Raw genomic sequence first — 19222 nt, forward strand, 5'->3', positions numbered from 1 at the left:
TTGCAGTTATAGCAGGAGACGATCTTTCCTTGCCGGAATAGTCGCACAAAGCAAAATTCAAATATCTGGTGATGTACTCCCCCCCCCCCGACTGGGCAGGCAGCGCAGTTGCCATGCACGCTTTGCTTGTTTGCAAGGTGATAGGGGATGCTGATTATAATAGAAGCACAGCGCGAATTGGATTGTAGCATACTTAGGTATTTATCCCAGGCTGCATTATTAGCGGAATGTAGTGTTTAAGTCTAGTAGTCCGCGTAAGGGACGATCCATAAATGACGTAGCATTTTTTGAGTGATTTTTAACACCCCCCCTCCCCCATCGTAGCATTTCGTCACAAACCTCTAAATACCCCCCTGGTAATTACGTAGCTTGACGGTAATTCTCCCCCCCCCCCTTTGTCCCCGTAAAATTTAAAAAAAATAAAAACGATGTTAGTTATTCTCCTTTAATACAGCTACGTAGCATGACATGACCCCTTACCCCCTGTCGTCACACATCATCACAAAATACAAAACTGCCCCCTCCCCCATATAATCCTACGTCATTTATGGATGATCCCTAAGGTGACAGAATATATTTTGAGCCCTATTCCTAAGTTATAAATGAGACCAGATATGATGAAAAAGTCACTAATCGGCATTCAAATGACCCTAGTAGTTCTCACCTATAACCAAAATATCAGCCCTGTAATCGTGCAACCAATGCCTGTCTAAATGAGTTCACGGCGCATAGAGTACGCTTCTTCTGCGGCAATCAACGAGCACTGACGCGCGGCACTGTTCATGACGTCTTTGAGGAGAGAGCGTTCTTAGAACTAGTCAACAGTTGCTTCAAAAAATTAAAAAAGGTTAATAAATGAGGCAACAGGAGAAATATCAATGGGATTACAAAGAAAGTCAAGAATATAAATTTTATTTTAACCTGAGAGTCCTAAATCTGTAACATGTTATGTATAATAAAAGAATCTCTGCACAAGAAATAAGAGTATTATTTTAAACTAGTTTGATTCTCTAACGCTATTGTGCGGAAAAAATAGAAAACATTCAAAAGGTGTATCAAAATATATTCATTCTCGATAATATATGGTTGTTAGCACCACTATGCGGCCTAAATTATATTTATACACGAAAGCCTTTGAAATGCTCTACAACTTCGTAGAACATCAGATTGCATTATCTCTTACCATTGTATATATTTTGCTCACGCCACCATTTGGTGGAATTTTGCATTTTTCAAATGAGAGAATAAAGTATTTTTTGCTACTCTACAACTTTGTAGAACATCCAAATGCTCCATCTCTTAGCACTGTACAGATAGGAGCATTCCCTTTAAATTGCTTGGCTGCCACCCTGCGGAGAAATCCTGAAACTTTCCAGTGAAACCAAAAAGTCCTTTTATTTCTCTACAACTTTGTGGAACATCATAACTTTCTATCTCTCGTCGTTTCAGAGATATATGAGTTTTTCCTAACCTTGCCCCACCTTTGCATGTGGGTCACATATATGAGATAAGCGGAGTACGCCCTTTGCGCATGTTAAGCAGCAGTATCCAACTTTAAACGTTAATAACTCTTGAACGGTTGGTTGGATTGTCTTGCAGTCTTCGACAAACTTGTTCGGCATATCTTCAAAACCTTAACTCCTTCCTAGGTCCGTGTTCGAAAGTTAACAGCGACATCTAGGGGCGATAATGTGAACTGTGAGTGTTTCCCCATACATTTTGGCCAAAAATCCCATACAAACTTTAACTCGTTGGAGGAGGGGTTAGGGTTAACCGATTTCGCTCAAATTTGGACAGTGTCATTTTTTCATGATTTGGAACGACGCTAGGGGGTGTAGATTAGTAATTTCAAAAAATGGTCGTTTTATTGTCACCCTAATATGCATGTTTTTATTCAGTTTGAATAGGCGCTCGTCGAGTTAGAGGTGACTAAACCATCGGTTGTAATTGGTGCCATGATAGTTATTTCTCGACAAAAATATGATTACTGGTTAAAGCCCAAGTTAATGGAAGAGAAATTTTTTCTCTTTTCTTTACTGCCAACATCTGTGATTGGCGAGTAATGGTTTGTCCGGAATTCCTTTTCAAAGAGAATTTTGACAGTTGGCTTTTAAGCCGGAATTATATGTTTGTAGAGATTTCATACTTTGATTAAAAAATTGGTTAAAATATTTCAATTTGAATTTAAAATGAACTGTGAGTGCCATTCTAATTAAACATGATACCTATCGACGTGGGGGAGAACATTTATTTACGTTTCAAGTGAATTTTCACAAGTTTGGAATAAAGATCAATTATCATTGAAGGTCTGCGAATTAAAATTATACACGTTTTTCAGCGAGGTTTAAATAAAAAGTAAAAGATCAAACAGAAAATTAAACTTTGACAGAATGATAATTTATATTCACGAGCGTTATATTTAATTTTTTTTGCGCTGTGGCAGACAGAATATAGATATATTTCTATAATGCATCAATGCAAATTGGAACGATTTATGCCAAAAATCGAAATAAATATATTGATCACCGTTGTGTTCACAATAAATTTCAAAACATTTTGTATTCAGAAGTTTTATGTGATTTTATTCTTATTGGAACATTGCACATATTTAAAATCAATTATTTACTCTTAGCTTAGGGTATTTGTGAAGCTAATTTCTAAGCGGTTAACATTCTGATTCAATTTGCTAACGACCAGTGTAAGTAAATTCATAAAATATTGCATTTGACGATCTATATCCAATTGCCATTTGTTTGGATCTATCCCTTAAAAACAATAATTTTCTTCCGTTATTTACTATCTTTGATCTGTGATACAATAGATATATGGGCAATCATTCGTGAAAATATGTTATCGATTTATATTAACGAATTAAATGGTCCCGCTTATTCTCTTAGCTATAAGCTAAAAGAAAAGAATCAAAACACTTCTTATTGTAGTTCTGTTTCTAATTCACAAAAACAACTTTGATCTGAATTGATCTCAATTTATCCAAACGTGCTCTATTGTAACCCTTTGATGTGCAATTGGAATCAAGCGTGTAGAGAAAAGGAAAGAACGAGGAAATAAAAATCAGGTAGATAAACACGGTAAAAAAACTTTACCCATTTTATGTATTCAAATTGCCTATTTTCGGAAGTTATTCGAACTGTCAAAAAATGGGTGTTTTATTGCTTCTAACAATTGGTGCTTTTTATTCATTTCACAACTACTCTATGAGATAATGTCAATGGATATACTGATCTTAATAATGAGTGAAAAGTCATTAAGAATTATTTTAAGCGAGTTAACCTGCAAACTAAGGTTCGTAGTGGAAGCTGCAAATTACCGGCCTGCATCTGAGTACGTGGCGGAAACGGAACATTTCGGCAATACTCATAAAAAACGGCTATTTAAACTACTGAGGATGTTGCAAATATGCGTTTGGCATTTTTAGAGCAGCCAAAAGATCCAGCCATTAAAAATATATCCAGTTGGCGGTTTTATTTTGTTAAGTAGATAAGGAGACAATAATGTGAAATGAATGTTATTTTATGTTTTTTTAATTCAGAAATAATTCTATTGACAGTATTTTTCATTCTGGCGCGATTTTCATGAATGGATATTTTTCACGCGTTTTGTTGTAACAGTTCTGCGAAAAATAAAGGGTAAAACATACCCAGGTTGACGTACAAGAGATGTATTCATTTATGGATACGAACTCTTTACCCACTTAATGGGTTATTCCACTTCTATTGAACATGCGTAGTTTTCTATGTATTAATTGGTATTTTATTTTATTAGTGTAATTCGACAGTGCTTGTCCTTCCTACCTGATAAACTGGCTTATTTATTGCCATCTTCATTGCGAGCAAAGAGGGCCATATTTATCTAGAAAGAAGCCGAAAAGAGGATTGAAAATAACGAAATGTATGCAAGAGAAGCATGACATATTTTTGCATATTTTTGTCTTCTTCCGGTAACACGATGCTGCCATTTGCATTGCTGCGTTCTGATCAGCAATACACGGCTATGTTAAAAAAACTGTACAATAAAGTTAATTTAAAATTCACTGTTTATGCCATTTAATAGTCTGATTATTTCGAGATTTTTTTTATTGCTCAATAAAATGGAGAATCGACATCTTGTTGAATGGGATTTATAACATAAGTATTGTATCAAATAAAATAATTTTTTCAAGCAATTTCATCAGAAGATGGCGGCTCTGCAGCATTTTCACCTCATGCGCGTTTTTTGGAAGGGGTCCACGGTCGGAAATCTATCTCCCGTGATTTTTGACCTAGTGCCAAAAACTAAAGTTTTTCTGATTCCTTATGTCAATAGCAATGTACGTAGGATTTTTTCGATATTTTGATTTTAAGCGAAATGGCGCAGTTGTGAGTGAAAAAACGTAGATAATGTCATTAAAATCTACACAAAATCGTTAATCAATAAAAAGGTAAGCAATAAAAAATTTAATCCGTACGTGACTTGAAAAATCAATTTTGAATATACTGTGAAAATTTCAAAGCGACCAAAAATTATTTGCTCGAGTTACATTTCCGGCCAGTGGTTTCGAGAAAAACGCGGTTAAAGTTTGCAGTACACATGGGTTATACATAAGAAGCGATGCGGCAAAATTGAAAATTATACTTTTGGATTGTTTTCGTTCTCCATGTTTTGGGATATCATTTTTTACATCCTAAAGCACATTTTAGACTAGTAAATAGAAAATCTATTGTTTTAAAATTCTACAGTGGAGTAACCGCTTAAACAATTTATTATTTAAGATCCATAATTGACTAAAACGTTATTTTGCTAAGAATGGTGCATACTATCGAGAACGTTATAGAGTTATATTTTTAGTCGCTAGCCACTCCAAGGGCTTGAAGAGCTTCTCTAACATTACACTTAGTAGTTTGTCAGTTCAGCCAAATCTGACTGTTCCAAATTAAATCAAATGCTTATAGAAAAAGAGTGAAAGCTTACATCTTTTGAAAAGTTTGTATCAGTTGCTGTTCTGCAACACATGAAAAATGCCATAAAAATTATTTATTTGCTTCAGATAATTATGTCGTCCATGGAATGGAAATCTTAAATTTTAGCCTGGTGGGGCTTATTATACCATCCTACCCAACTAGTCTACTAACCATGCATATAGAATTTGGCAGACCTACATTGCTGAAAATGAAGTAATTCAAATTATCAGCACGATAATGAATTGACAATTATAAATTTACAAATTGAACCTGATACTGGATGCAGACAAAATTTCTTGGACCAATCGTTCTGAATTTTGCACAGTTCTTCTTCTTCACATCATTGCCCAGGCAACTACAAGAGCTTTTTGCAAACTGCTAAATATTATTATTTTACAATAACATGTTAATCGTTGTTTTAACAATAATCGGACTTTGGTTTTAAAGTACTACGAAAAATCGAAAATCGACCAAAAAATAAAAGCTCCCTTAATTACTTGTGAAATGCTGTGAAAAACAATTGTGCAAATGTCTCAACGTTTGTCCAGTAGATTTTGAGTTATGGTGTATACCGCAAAAGAAGATTTCGATGTGGCGCCTGACTGCAAAGACAAAGAATCTTTGCATCGAAAAAACTATAGTATCCAATTTTTTGCCGATAATACCTTACACAACCCCCCTTAAGTTCCGACACGATTTAAGCGATTTTTCCGTATTCAACTTTTTGCGTCATTTTGTCAAGTCATCTGTCTAGTCTCAGCTTTCACAGCTCTTTCATACCCTGTGCATATCTGTTCTATCATAAAGAATTAAACGAAAATTTGTACTACAGCGGCAATGCAAATCGTTCAAGATAGGCTAGAAAATTATAAATTACGAAACAATACAAGCAAGCTCCGATAACATTTAAATAACGATCAAAATAAGAATATTTGTAACAGTTTGCCGTCATATTTAAAAGTGTTACTTAGGCTATATGGAATGGCTTCATTTACAATTTTTTATTCAATCTTAGTTTTGAGCTCTTTCAAAAGCAGTAAAAATATAAATAAACTTCCACATGCTTATGGTGTTCTTTGTGAGAAGATACAACTAGAAAAGGGAACAAATTGTGATTATATATTCTTTTCCTCATGTAAAAATAACTAAAAAATTGTGAGCAAATTAAACTTCACTCATTTTGATAGCCATAGGTAAACTAACGAACGAAAACAATTTTCATCTCTGAATCCAATTATAAAATTTCGTTCGACAGTTTGTTTCAATATGATTCGACTTCTGCTAACCTGCAATATAACTCTTCGATGTGGCGTTTTGAAATGAGCGTGTAGCACCTTCTAGATATAGGACGATAAAGAATATTTAAAAAAAATGCATTTAAAATTGGATTGCACCTGTTTTTCTTACGGGATAAAACTTGCTTACTTGCCCTCATATGGTTTGTGTGCAACATGGGCCATAATATTGCACATAAAGGTCGAAAAGTTGATTCAAATTATTGAGATGTATGCAAGAGGAACAAGGTTTCAATTCTCAATCATTTTACCAAGGTGCCGTATCACATCACTCTCTTTACCCTGAGTGTTCGATAACCTCCGTATTGGAAACACATTTTTAATTTTGTTCTTTATCAGAAATATGTGATCGTCCTGAAAAGGACGGTTTATACAGCAATATGTATTTCATTGGTGAGTTTCAGCGTTCGATTTATGCTTTCTTTTCGGTTTTCAATACTGAATACGGCAATACTGATTGGATGTTTTGCAACACACCACCTTGAGCAATGGGCGCTTCGGAGAGCAGTTTGTTCAACTTTTCGTTGTTACGAATCGCCAGCTGCTGAAGACGTGGGATAATTCGTCTTTTTGTTGTCACGGGCAGCATTTTCCTTCCAAATTCAACACTTTAGCAGCAAGGTATTCCATTACGGCTACTAAGTAAACAGCACTCCGACGCGTTCAACACAATTTGCTTGTGTATCGACCAACGAAGGGGAGGAGCTACGAAGAATACATATTGAGGACAACACAAAAAGGACGAGCTTACATTGTGCTGCTGTCAGGTATAAAAACTTAGCATTCTGCTGCTCAATATCAGTTTGTTTGTATCGTCGTACCATATACTTCGATCTGAATGTTTCCGAACATTGTCAAAGAATATAAGAAGAAGCGGCCGTCCGTTTGCAGCTATCCGAAAAATTCGCCAAGCACGTCGTCTCAGATGGCACAAACACACCAGCTCCAAGTAAATTCCGAACACTGCCCAAACAAAAGGCCCTGTTCAGGGCCATCAATTTATCAACAAAGAATCGAATTGAAATTTTGTTATTACAAGCATCAGAAGGTTGCTTGCCAAGAGCGTTGGATGGTAAGTGAGCCACTTGTGAAAAATATCATCGCTTTCACGTTGAATGGCACAAAATAAAAAGTTATCATTTGTGTGATTTGTTGACAGTTTCGTGTAATGATTCAATTTACAAAAAGATTCATTAAATGCTTTTTTTAGGATTACCATATTGTGGGGTATAGACAGTCCCATTATGTTAGAGCATCCCTATTTACTGAGTCCTCTCACAGTTATTATGTTACCCGTTCACTCATCTAGGTCTCAAGGGGGTGTCGATAGTCGGGAGATATTATTAGTTTACTCTCTGTTCGCTCTCTCTGCTCTTCCACTCATCGATCTGGGTACGTGGCTGCTCGAGATGCAGACTTGGCCTTTTTCACTTCGGACCACCTTACAAGCCGGACGCAGCAGTAAGTATCTCCGTACAGCAACACAATTGGACAACTTCGAACCAGATAGACTTTCACACATATGAGGATAAATATGTTCGAATATTTTAGATTTCGATGTAGGTGTATCGATATATCGGTATTTCGATTAGAAATAACGAAATAACTGCTTTTAATACAACTTATCAGAAGATAGTCAAAATTGTAGCATTTGTACCGTGAAGGCACATAATTCCGCGCACCTAAGGCATGAGTAAACCTAAATTCGTTATGAAAAATCAATCCAAATTGTTCTAGAAAGACGTTTGAATAAGGTTAACTTAGGTAACCGCGGTGAAGATAATTTCCATTAAACCGCGGTAAAGAATCTACCTTTGAATTGTTTTTTTGCTATGTATTCGAATTGTGGATTAATTCATTACATTTGCATCATTGGTTTTAGATTGGATTGGTTTTTACACTGCAGTTCCCTTTCTTTCTGTTCTTCGTCAAAAGTTTTTTTACTTACTCGTTTCTATCTGTTCTTCTTAAACTCGCTTTTTATTCAATCTCACTTCTCTTTTTTCTTTGTAAACTTATTTCAACAATTTTTTCTTCCTTCTAACCTCGTCGAAATATTGCTATTAAACTACTCGCAACAAACGATAATTATTATCCTTTCATATTGTATTGGGATTTACGTTTGCTGGTTTGTGACAAGTTTTATCAAAGGATTTTGCGATGTTGCCGGTTCAGTAGGTTCTGTAATCAAATCATATTCAGTTAATATCAACTCAGAATGAAACATCCAGAGTTTGTTCCATTTGTAACCTTGAGTTTATCTGACCACGTATTGAAATGTTGCTTTTAAATCGCAGATTACCAATGAGAGAAGAACAATCTCTTTTCTTGGATACTGGGCGGATTACTGTCTCATCTATATTGTTAATTCCAGAAGGCTCAGAAATTGCTTCCAGCAACCGTTGGAAGCAGAAGTTTTGGAAGATTCGTACTAAAACCAAAGACATAAAAGAGTATGGGTCAGGTACATGTACTCTTTTATCACCTTGATTCAGTTCGAATCTTTCAAAACTCCGGCTCAATGTTTGAAGACAGGTTTGGTACTCTTCCAGATATGTTTGAATGTCGCTGAAATAAACCTTTTATTCATTACCTTCCCGGAGTTTTCGCAGCTCTTTAGATGAAATGGTCGGTGTTAAGTCTAAATGACTAAATGACAAAATATTGATTTCGAGAAAAACGGGTTTAAAGTTTGAATTACAGCATTTTCTACGTAATAATTGGAAATTATTTTTTGCCATAATTCTTGTTTATGGTTACATATTCCAAAAATTGGCAAAAGTTGAATGTAGCTGAAGAAATTATTTATCCAGTATTGTCATTATCTCATTTTTTGACTTAATCCGGTCTGACTTAACACCGACCAAATGTCCTTACCAGACCATAAGCAACGGTTTTTGACGTTTTCTAGAGTGTATTATATGTTTTTCTTGTTGGCCGAGATTACAATTTATATGAGCGGAATTGGGTTCGCCTAAATTTAGTGTACCTTTTTCCGCGCACTGTAATTTCAGCGATAATACCTATTTATAAGTGCGCTGGCCATTTTGGCGCTATGAATTGTTATTCAACACACTCTTTTTATTTTGGTGTTTACAAGTTTGAAAATGAAAATCAAACGTTTCGCTTCAAATTAGTTATGCTGTCTACATTATGGTCTTAACGCAATCGCTAAGAAAATATGCAAACATAGCGGCCACAAGGACGAGCATTCTATTTTATTATTTTGCAAGTATATCAGCCGCCAGAAAAAAAAATATTTTTTTCTCAGTCGGTATGGATAAACATAAGCAGCATAGGTGTATGCCATGTTCAATTATTTTAACTACCCTGTTTCTGCAATTTGACAAATGGTTCAGAGTGCGCGGAATTCTAAACTGCGCGGAATTATGTGCCTTCACGGTATAACCAGTCTAAAGTGTATTCTACTTCACTCCGGTTATGTTTCTGACATTACCCACCCATCTTTTTTTACATTTGTTTAAACTAATGATATATAATGAAAACAATTTAACTATATTTTCAGATCTAGAAGAGTTCATGGAAGAACAATACAGCGACTGATTGGTGGCCATCAACTTTTTAACCCGGTCTCACCCATAAGCATTGGAACTAACAACATAAATAATTCGCTCGATGAGTTACCATGGCTTTCTTCTACAGCAGCAAATGGGCATGAAAAAGGAGTTAATGTTATCACTGAGAATACAGAATATAGAAAGACATTAGCCGATCAAGTAGCAGAAGGAAAATATGGTTTAATTCATAGAGAATTGTTCAAAACTACACCACGTCGACCCGGAGTACTAAATTACCTATCGAATTTTGAGATACCGGAAGATGATGCTGGAAATTTGGGAGGTTTGAGCGACGAAGAGATATGGCTCTCAGAGGGTCACTTGCTAGTTCTGAAAGGAGGTACGGTTGAAAAGAATTTAAATTTACCGAAATGGGAACCTGTGGATGACTATATCGCCCCTTTAAGACAAGTAAAGATCCCAACAAACCCAAAGATACCTCCTCCTTTTCCTGTCCAACTTTCTGAATATAGTCCCATACAGTTTGTCGGTAATAATAAACATCCGGTTTATAATTCGTTCTACAATGAGACATATTCTCTTTTCTCAAATGAAAGAGTTCCGATCTTTCAAGCCAACAACTCTATTACGAAACATATTCTATCCAGACATAGAACAGATATTTCTCCATCAAAATTTGATGGATATAATTACCCCACACCAACCCCAATCCCTTCAACCAAACATAATCGAACCTCTTATATTCCATTTTTGCGTCTACCACCATTACTACCGTATTCGGGTTCTTTAGACAGCCAAAACACAACAGATATTGACGAAGACGACCCATCTCAGTATTATCCACCACCGTACAGTTTTGAGTACAAAAACAATTACAGTAATCCAGTTCCGCCCGGGCCCTTAGTGCCTGGAATTATATTACCTCCTCCACCCAACTTTTTTGCTTCTTTAGAGAATAATGCTCCCAAAACATCTTTAGATGCGTTAAACAAAATCAACAAAAACAAATTGGAAGCACGCATAAAAAACGTATTACCGGAACAAATAACTACTACTGAAAAAATTGATAAAAAAAATGCCATATCGAAACCTTCAAACATCACGGGTATACGAAAGGAAACAAATAAATACATTGTTGAAATCGAAAAAGTGAAGGTAAAAACTTTTTCTACACAAAGTACTACAACTCATCAAACTGTCCCTACAACAAGTGCCACTCCTGTATCAAAAAATCCACCAGTTAGCAATGTTAGTAATGAAAAACCAATAAGATTAAAGTCACTTTCACCTCGGACATATCTTCATAAAATAAAAAATTCTTCCCCATCTACACATATTTCAGTAAATCAACGGAATGTTAAGAGTAAACCCATATACTATGAGTATTTTGATGCTAGAAAACCTACAATACACTTATACGACCATTACATATCAACTACACCTCCACAATCCGTACCTATTGTTGGTACATATGGGGTATTGTATATTAAAGAACAGATAAACCAGACCAGCGCTTCGAATAAAAAACGCCCACCGCCGAAAGAATATTTGCCAAGTAAAAACGAAGACATGTGGCATCTGGAACCTAAGATAGAAAATCTTCGATACAAACCTATGCAGGAATTCAATAGAGAAATTGAAACAATTCGACAAACCTTGCGCTACTTCGATAATACAATACCTCTTCTAGACAATCTTCCTACACGTAAGGCTAGGCCGACATATGACTTCAACATAGATTTAGCTCGCATCAAAACACCATTTGCGCCACAATTAAAATCCATTCACTCAATTGTAAATCAACCCGTAAACGACAATTTCAGACATACAACTAAACAAAATCAACATGCTAACGGTAGGCCATTGTACTACAAACCAGCTCAGAATTATAATAGCAACTTGAGAGATCATTCCCTTAATATAGAACTTACTAGCGCTAACCCCCTCTTAGATTTTACAGTATTTACCACCTCCAAACCGATTTATTTGGAACGGCCTAACTGGTATAGTATAAAAAAAATAATGGTGCATGACATACCAAATCCACTAATATACAATAATGGTGCTAGTGGATACAATCAAAAATTATATTTGCCTAGTAAAAATTCTTTCCAAGCAGGACCTATTGTTACAAAAGCCACTCTAGCTTCGTCACATGGGTATGATCACAGCTATATACTGAGACGACCATCCAGGCTAAGAGCGGTGACAAATCACTCTTCCCAAATTCAACGGTCAAAGACAATAACACATCTTGAAAAGGACATACTGGTCAATTATAAACATCCGTTGCCCGAGGAGAATTCTGATAGTGAGATACTGTCATATCACGGTATACCTACCAAATCTTACATTAAATATCACCAACCTGTTGAAAATACTAACGTTTATTTCACGCCCCGTGATTCGTAAGGATCGTCTGGAAATCAGTAAGGTGAACACAAATATTATAACCTTGAATGGCATAGGAAATTCTTTATAATTGTGATAATAGAAAATCATCCATGTAAAATATTAGCAAACGAAATAATATATATTATTTATTTCAAAATTATAAATTATGATCAAGTTTTCCATAGTCGAAGCATCTGAACAAAACTAACTGTCAAAAGAAAGTATCACGTTAACCTAGTAATTTATTTTGAAAGAAATCCTCTTATTTCGATGCGATGTCAAGTATACACAGTTCTACCTCCCTCTAAAGCACTATTAGGTTCTTTACTGGCAAAGTTAACCGCACTTTTCTTGACAGCAAGGATGGTGATAGGCGAAACAATCAGCGAAAACCATCGATTTGTTCTCGGTATTCTACACAGCTATGTCGATCAATGTGTTTGTGCAGTTAATACACGCCGCCACTCAGTGAGTGAATCATAGTTGGCGTTTGCCACATTCCTCCATTCCACCTCTTATGATGAGTGCCCGGGCGCTTTACCCGTAGACGATTCATTGCGTAGCGATAGGCTCTGTCTGGAAATATACCAACCAAGGATCGCTAGACGATAATTTTCAAAAAAGGTAGATGATTGGCATTTGTTTTGAAAATTATCATCGATATTTTAATGTTGCGAATTTGTTCAATCTAGATTATTGAAGTGTAATTTAATATTTGAATTTTTCAGGTATTATTGTACAATGAAGGTATAGATAATCCCTTATACACTAAAGTAAAAGGTGTTTTCTCAAGAGAAAAGGGAAAAGTTGACTAGTTCGGGTAACAGTTCTCACAGAAGAAGTGACAAATCGTTTTATTCTCCCCGTCTACCGCGACGACACTTATCGGTAGCGTTATCCGGGCGTCATGTTCAATGAATGATACAAAACAATGAGTTCAATTATAGGTGAAGTAAATGGAAATATACAGTAGTGACGGTGGACACATCAGTCGCTACCCTTTAATAGTTGAAAATACAATTCAAAATTAATTCAATAATCAACTAATTTATACAAATAGAAAGAAAATTCATAAAAATCTCTTAATACTAAATCACTTTTAAAATCTTCAAACAAAGATTAAATCTCGACAAACATATGATTACGGCCTAAAAGCCAACTGTCAAAATCCACTTTGAATGGAAATTCCGGACAAACCGTTACGCGCCAATCACAGATGTTTATAGTAACCGAAAGAGAACAGTTTTCTCTTTCATAAACTGTTGTGAACTGTGTTCGGCTAGTAACGGTTTGTCCGGAATTTCCATTCAAAGTGGATTTTGACAGTTGGCTTTTAGGCCGTAATCATATGTTTGTCGAGAAATCTTCTATTTAATATGAATAATCCGGATTCATAATTTGACGTCGAATCCTTTTTGAATGCCGCATGCCCAAGATCGGTAAGTTCGCCTCATCTGCGTCACGTTTTAACTTCCTGACTTTCAACTTATAAACGTAATCTGAATCCACATTTTGTACTCGAATCCTTTTCGGTCGCCGTAGATTCAAGTTCGCCTCGTCTGCGTCACGTTTTAGCTTTCTGGCCTTTGCCCGAACATCAGAGAAACCTCTGAATGGTTCGTCTTCTGAGCCGTATCCAGCTTCTAATTCCTCAGTGGGATGATTTTCTCGAGTGCCCGGCTTGATGCGGACGTTTGGCCTTGGTAGTAGCTCGTGACGTGTCCAGCTCTTAAGGCCCCCGTCGGGCTTCTTTTTCTTCTTATCTGCAGAATTGAGGATATCAATATAATACGCATATACGATACTCATATGAATGTATGCGTGCACGCGAATGAAATGAATGATTTCTTCAACCCGCTTTTTCTCTCGCTTTTCCCATAAAACTACCCAAGTATAGTATACCAATGGATTCGTAAGAATCCGAGGAAACTAATGGTAGCAAGTAAAACTTGATTCGAAAAACTTCATAACAGCGTTTTTCAATTTTCCCGTCGTACGCATTATATCGTCGCTTGTTCTGCGCAGTAGAAAAGCACAGGGTTTGTGCTAAATTAGTACTACCCGAAAGCTTGGTGTAGGGGCTAATTATAAATCATGTCACACTTGTATTGAGGGAGGGACAATGAAAAATTTCAACATTTTGTGAAATATGGTGTAAAAAAGTAACCTGAAACATACCAAATCTATTTACACGGAAGAAAAAAATATTGGTCATCTTATTCGTGACTGATTTACCAAGGAAATAACCAATATCCCTAAGAAGAGGGAGGGGGTAAATGAAATGAAAATTTTGCGTTACATCATTGATAGTTGCCCTGTTTGTATTTTAGAACTCACAGATAAAGCTTCGTTTGTGGAGAAATCTACTAAAAAGCTTCGATTGCCGATTTCTTTCCAATTGATACCATAAATTTATAAAAATTTTTTATTAAATTACTCATACTAGCTACAAGAAGCGCCAAAATATTGCACCCTTATAATAAATCATGATAAAAGAATGATTTCGTTTCGAAAACTACGTACTATATTTCTTTTGAGCTTTATGACTTTATGCTATGAATATATGCTAGCAATCAGTTTGCTCAAATCAATCTAATGATTATTCACCTCTGGCACATGGGCGGATTTTTCCTAAAACCCTATAGCGTGTTGCCTGTTTTTCATGGGCATTTTTTGCCTAAATTTTTGCACGGTTTTCAAAATACCACGTTTTTTAACATAACGATTCCTTTCAAGCAATAGTTGATAGACCAAAAAGTATTGAATCCACGAATATGAGGTTTGGTTTTTTGAACTATGCGAAATATGGTTATATTCAAAATCGTAAAAAAAATTCTAGTGCCAAATTTCGGTACGTTATTTGAACAGTTATTTCAACGGATATCTAAGTGAAATCCCAACGTTTAGAGCTGAAGAACTACTTCTACTAACACAAAGCGTCTATCTAGGTCGAGACTCGACAGAAAGGACTAGCTATTGGAACCAGCGATTTTCCTATTTCTTACCTCCTGATCAGGGTATATATTATTACCATCTTATTATCATATTATATAGACAAAATGTTAACGAAACTGATTTATACCGCAAGTAATGCACTGGTACTATGAGCCAGTCTGTGCAGTTGGACACCGATCAGTAAGTATGGACACCGACCAAGAAAGATCTTTGAAATTAGTAAGATTAGTTATACGGTAGAATAGTATTTTGATCTAAATATTTTCATACTACATAGAACAAGTTGTGTGTCATGAACAGTCCATTACAACTTTATCGTTGAGTTTTAATAATTCACTATCAAAAACAATACCTTGGTACTAACACTATTTTACAGTGCGATTGCAGGGTTAGTATTGCGACCCTACTTATCACTAAGAGTTCCTTCTGGCTGGGGCTCGAGCATACGCCGAGTGAGTTCTAAGGTCATCTAAGGCTTTAGCCAACATGTACGTAATTGTAAATGCCCTAGTCTGGCGGTTCAGCCAGACTAGGGCATTTACAATTACGTAAATGTTGTTTTGGGGGTTTTAAAACACAAACAAGCATTCAATTAAATTGAACTTTCGAAAGAAATTTCGAAATTACTTGTTGTTAGTTTTTTGTCCAAAAACAATTAAAAAGTTAGTTGGGAAACTTCACATCCCAAACAATCTATCCATTCAAGTAGTACAAACTTTCTCGGTTGTGGTTCATTAGGAGGTAGATAACAGTCTATTATCTCTCTCTGGACTAAATCAGCCTGGATGCCGTGTCGCTGGAGTCCTGCTCTCACATCGTGGAAGGCAGCAGAAATAGGAGTCCCAAGTTAACCTCTAGCTGAAAACCAAAAGGCTGGAAAGACTAAAATAAGTCAGCAAACGGAGCATAATTGACCTCTCCATCGCTGTGTCAACCGAAGCTCTAACATAATGGATGATTGTATGATTTTGTTGGCTATTTTCGGCAAATTTGAGACTAAGAGAAACGAAAGCAATGAAATTGAAAGACGGATAGGTATTCTAGAGTTCATCAGAACGGAAAACTAGGACTAAGCAGGCTCATATGGGCATGATCGAAAGGAAATGTGCAGAATCCTTTGCCATTTGGTAAGTAGGAGTTTGGCGTTATAATCATATTAAAACGCCGGCGTCGGCGGTAAAGCATGATGATGAGTTATGTTCAATCAATGACCATGCGGTAGACTTGGGTACAACGCCCAACTCCTACTTAGCAGAAGGCAAAGGTTTCTTCACATTTCCTTTCGATCATGTCCATGTCCATGCTTTCGTTTCTCTTAGCCTTAAATTTGCCGAAAATATCCAACAAAATCGATACAGTAGAACCTTGCGGCAATTAAAACATAGTCACATAATGGATGATTGTTTCTTCGCAAAGGGTGTGGTTTAAAAAGTAGCCATGCCTCTAATTAACACAAATAAGAGAGCATTATCCAACGTTTTCGATAGCTTCAAGTTGTTGTGGACTGTATTTTCATGAAGGATGCTATTATGTTGAAAACTTAGCAAACCCCGTTTTCATTGCATTTAAAAAAATTGCATGACCACTCCTTGTGAAATACCTAGTGCATTCATTTTCACGTATAGTGCACAGGTCTTATATTTGAGATAACAACTTACGATATTTTTGCTGTCAATCTGGTTGTTGACAGCATAGACAAGAAATACGTCTATTGTTCGGTAAATTTGCTACATATTACATCGCGTTTTGATGATTTTAAAAAGGTTGTGTCATATTGTGGTAGAAATTGTTTTTTACTCATAACGGGCAGTGCTCATAATAACATTTGGGACAGCTCTAACAGTAATACTCATCAATTGACTAACGAGTTAATGCCAAACGAGCGCAAATATTCATTATATCATAAAACCTCAGCACTTGGAAACACATTATTTTTTTTGCGATAAATGAGTCTTATTTGATTAGTTAGACTTTTCATCAGATGTCGAAGTGTGTCGTAGTCCCGGGTCTACAGGAACCTTGGTGAAGAAGACTTGGTGAGCCATAAAACGTATTTTCCAACATTTGATTTTTGACTTGGATAAAGGCGTCGAATTACATATTTTTTGTCATGATAGCGGCATACGAAGAAAGCTGACCCTCTTTGATTTATGCGTGTGTTTCAAAGCCTACTTTTATAGATTGTGAAACTATAACAAACCAGCATTTGAGTTTATTTTAGCAAGTTTCAATTTCTGTGTACGATTAGCACTCTCCATGCACGTCAGAAAACTTGTTTCCGTAATTCGAAATTCCATTTTCCAATTCGTGCATCAGATATATTTTGCCAAGAAGGCGTACCCCCGTTATTTTGTCAAAAATTCGAAGTTGTAATCTTGCAATATCATGCAAGATCAAAGCAAAATCGCAGACCAAAAATGCCTTGCCGGACAATACTTGAGATGAGTACAGGTATAGTGATGATTGGAACACTTTGCTGTTGCATTGACGTTCTCTTCAGAGATATTGAGATACTGTCTGAGATATACTGTGAGTCAAGCCGTCAACTGCGAAAATAATGCTCTCCCAATGTAAAATCGAAAGCGGTTTTTCAAACCTTGCTTGTGAAATTATTGAAAAAAAATCTCTTCTCGAATTGCCACGCGATGGAAGAAACAATCGTATGTCCGTGATCCGTAGAAAATAAGCTCAAGAAAGCACAAAGTCGAACCTAAAAGCCGAGCCATTGGAACTGGTTACTGATGTATGAGGCTCCGCCTGGTCATCATGGTCTGCTGGTGCAAGAAGAAGAGTGCTGTTTGTATCAAGGACAGGGAGGATTCTAAACAAATATTGCTCTAATGACGAAATAACCGGTCAATATAATAACTAATTTGAAAAACCTGTTTTAATGAACCTAGTGGTGCAATCGTTCCTTTCTCATATATCCAAGCTATGATTCCATAACTGGATATGCTCAATAAGTCTGCTACATTCTTATTATGCTTGGTACCTATATGTATTTCGCTTCTGGCATTTGGCATGTAAAATACAAATTCGATTTTTGAAATTTCTGGTATTGTATCCTACATTTGTAACCAAGTTTGTAAAAATCAGTAAGCGTTTGCGGAAAAATAGGTGTTACATAAACTTAAGAACTTGGCATTGGTCATTAGTGATCTAGACCCACAAATACAAAGAATGTTGCACCCATTTTAATAATCATTACAGTTCCTATTTATATGGAAATTTACTGTGGGATCGCACTCTTCAACCTGTATCTCCGAAAGCGGAAGTCCGTGCAGTAAAAAAATTAACAGCAGCTTGTGGGAGCGCTATACCGTTCGTTTGAAACAAAGTTTTTCCATATCAGTTCAGCCACGTCTTCCTCCTCATACTCACACAAACACACACAATGTATTGGCGACAGTCTGAAGTTAGACGGGTCAAACAGCGTGCTAGCAAAAGCAACGGATGAAGGGAAATAAGAACGTGCCATCGTTGGACAAATGAGAATTCGGTTTCTAGCTTCTGTGCCAGGAACTATCACGTTGATCGCGACAAAGCAATGAGCTCACTGGCTCTAAGTTTCGGATCGATGTGGAACCTCAATGGCTCAACAAATGCAAGAGCCCGCGGGTTAAGAAAAGAGCAGGTACAAGAACACAATCCTTCTCTAAGTAGTATCTACAGAAGGTGTAGATTTAGTCAGTTGATATAATGGGGAAAGAACAGTATGAATCCGACAGTACCACGTACCAAGTCTTTTAAAGATTCCTACTCGAGAGTAAAAAACACAGACATTTTCCGATCTCGACGATCTTTCTCGTAGGTTATATGGTATACGGTACTCGGACCACCCGAGACATGACTGAAAAGTCGATTTGAAGTGATTGGAAAGCCTTTCTCTATATCAGAATGGCAAAGAGGGGAGACATAATGCTGCACCAAAGTAATGAGACCCGAAAAAGTTGCGTGTAAGAATCACAGAGGATATGAACATTTCCGGAAACAAATTCAGGACGGCTTTCAAAGCAAATCTTTCGGCGCGAATGTAACCACCAAACGAAGCTAGTCGCAGTATAGTTCGAAATATACGCCG

General features: G+C 36.4%; 1 protein-coding gene across 1 annotated transcript in view; it reads left to right on the forward strand.

The window, feature by feature from the left end:
• LOC131680036 (uncharacterized) overlaps positions 1-12407 on the forward strand; it is a 101027-nt gene extending 88620 nt beyond the window's left edge. Inside the window, exons 3-4 of the mRNA XM_058960787.1 lie at positions 9780-10171; positions 10772-12407. Of these exons, the coding sequence (XP_058816770.1) occupies positions 9780-10171; positions 10772-12204 (1825 nt within the window). The 3' untranslated portion in view covers positions 12205-12407. The remainder of the gene's footprint in view (positions 1-9779; positions 10172-10771) is intronic.
• Positions 12408-19222: the final 6815 nt, after the last annotated feature.

The sequence above is a fragment of the Topomyia yanbarensis genome, chromosome 1 (genome assembly GCF_030247195.1).
Source record: "Topomyia yanbarensis strain Yona2022 chromosome 1, ASM3024719v1, whole genome shotgun sequence".
Classification (NCBI taxonomy): domain Eukaryota; kingdom Metazoa; phylum Arthropoda; class Insecta; order Diptera; family Culicidae; genus Topomyia; species Topomyia yanbarensis.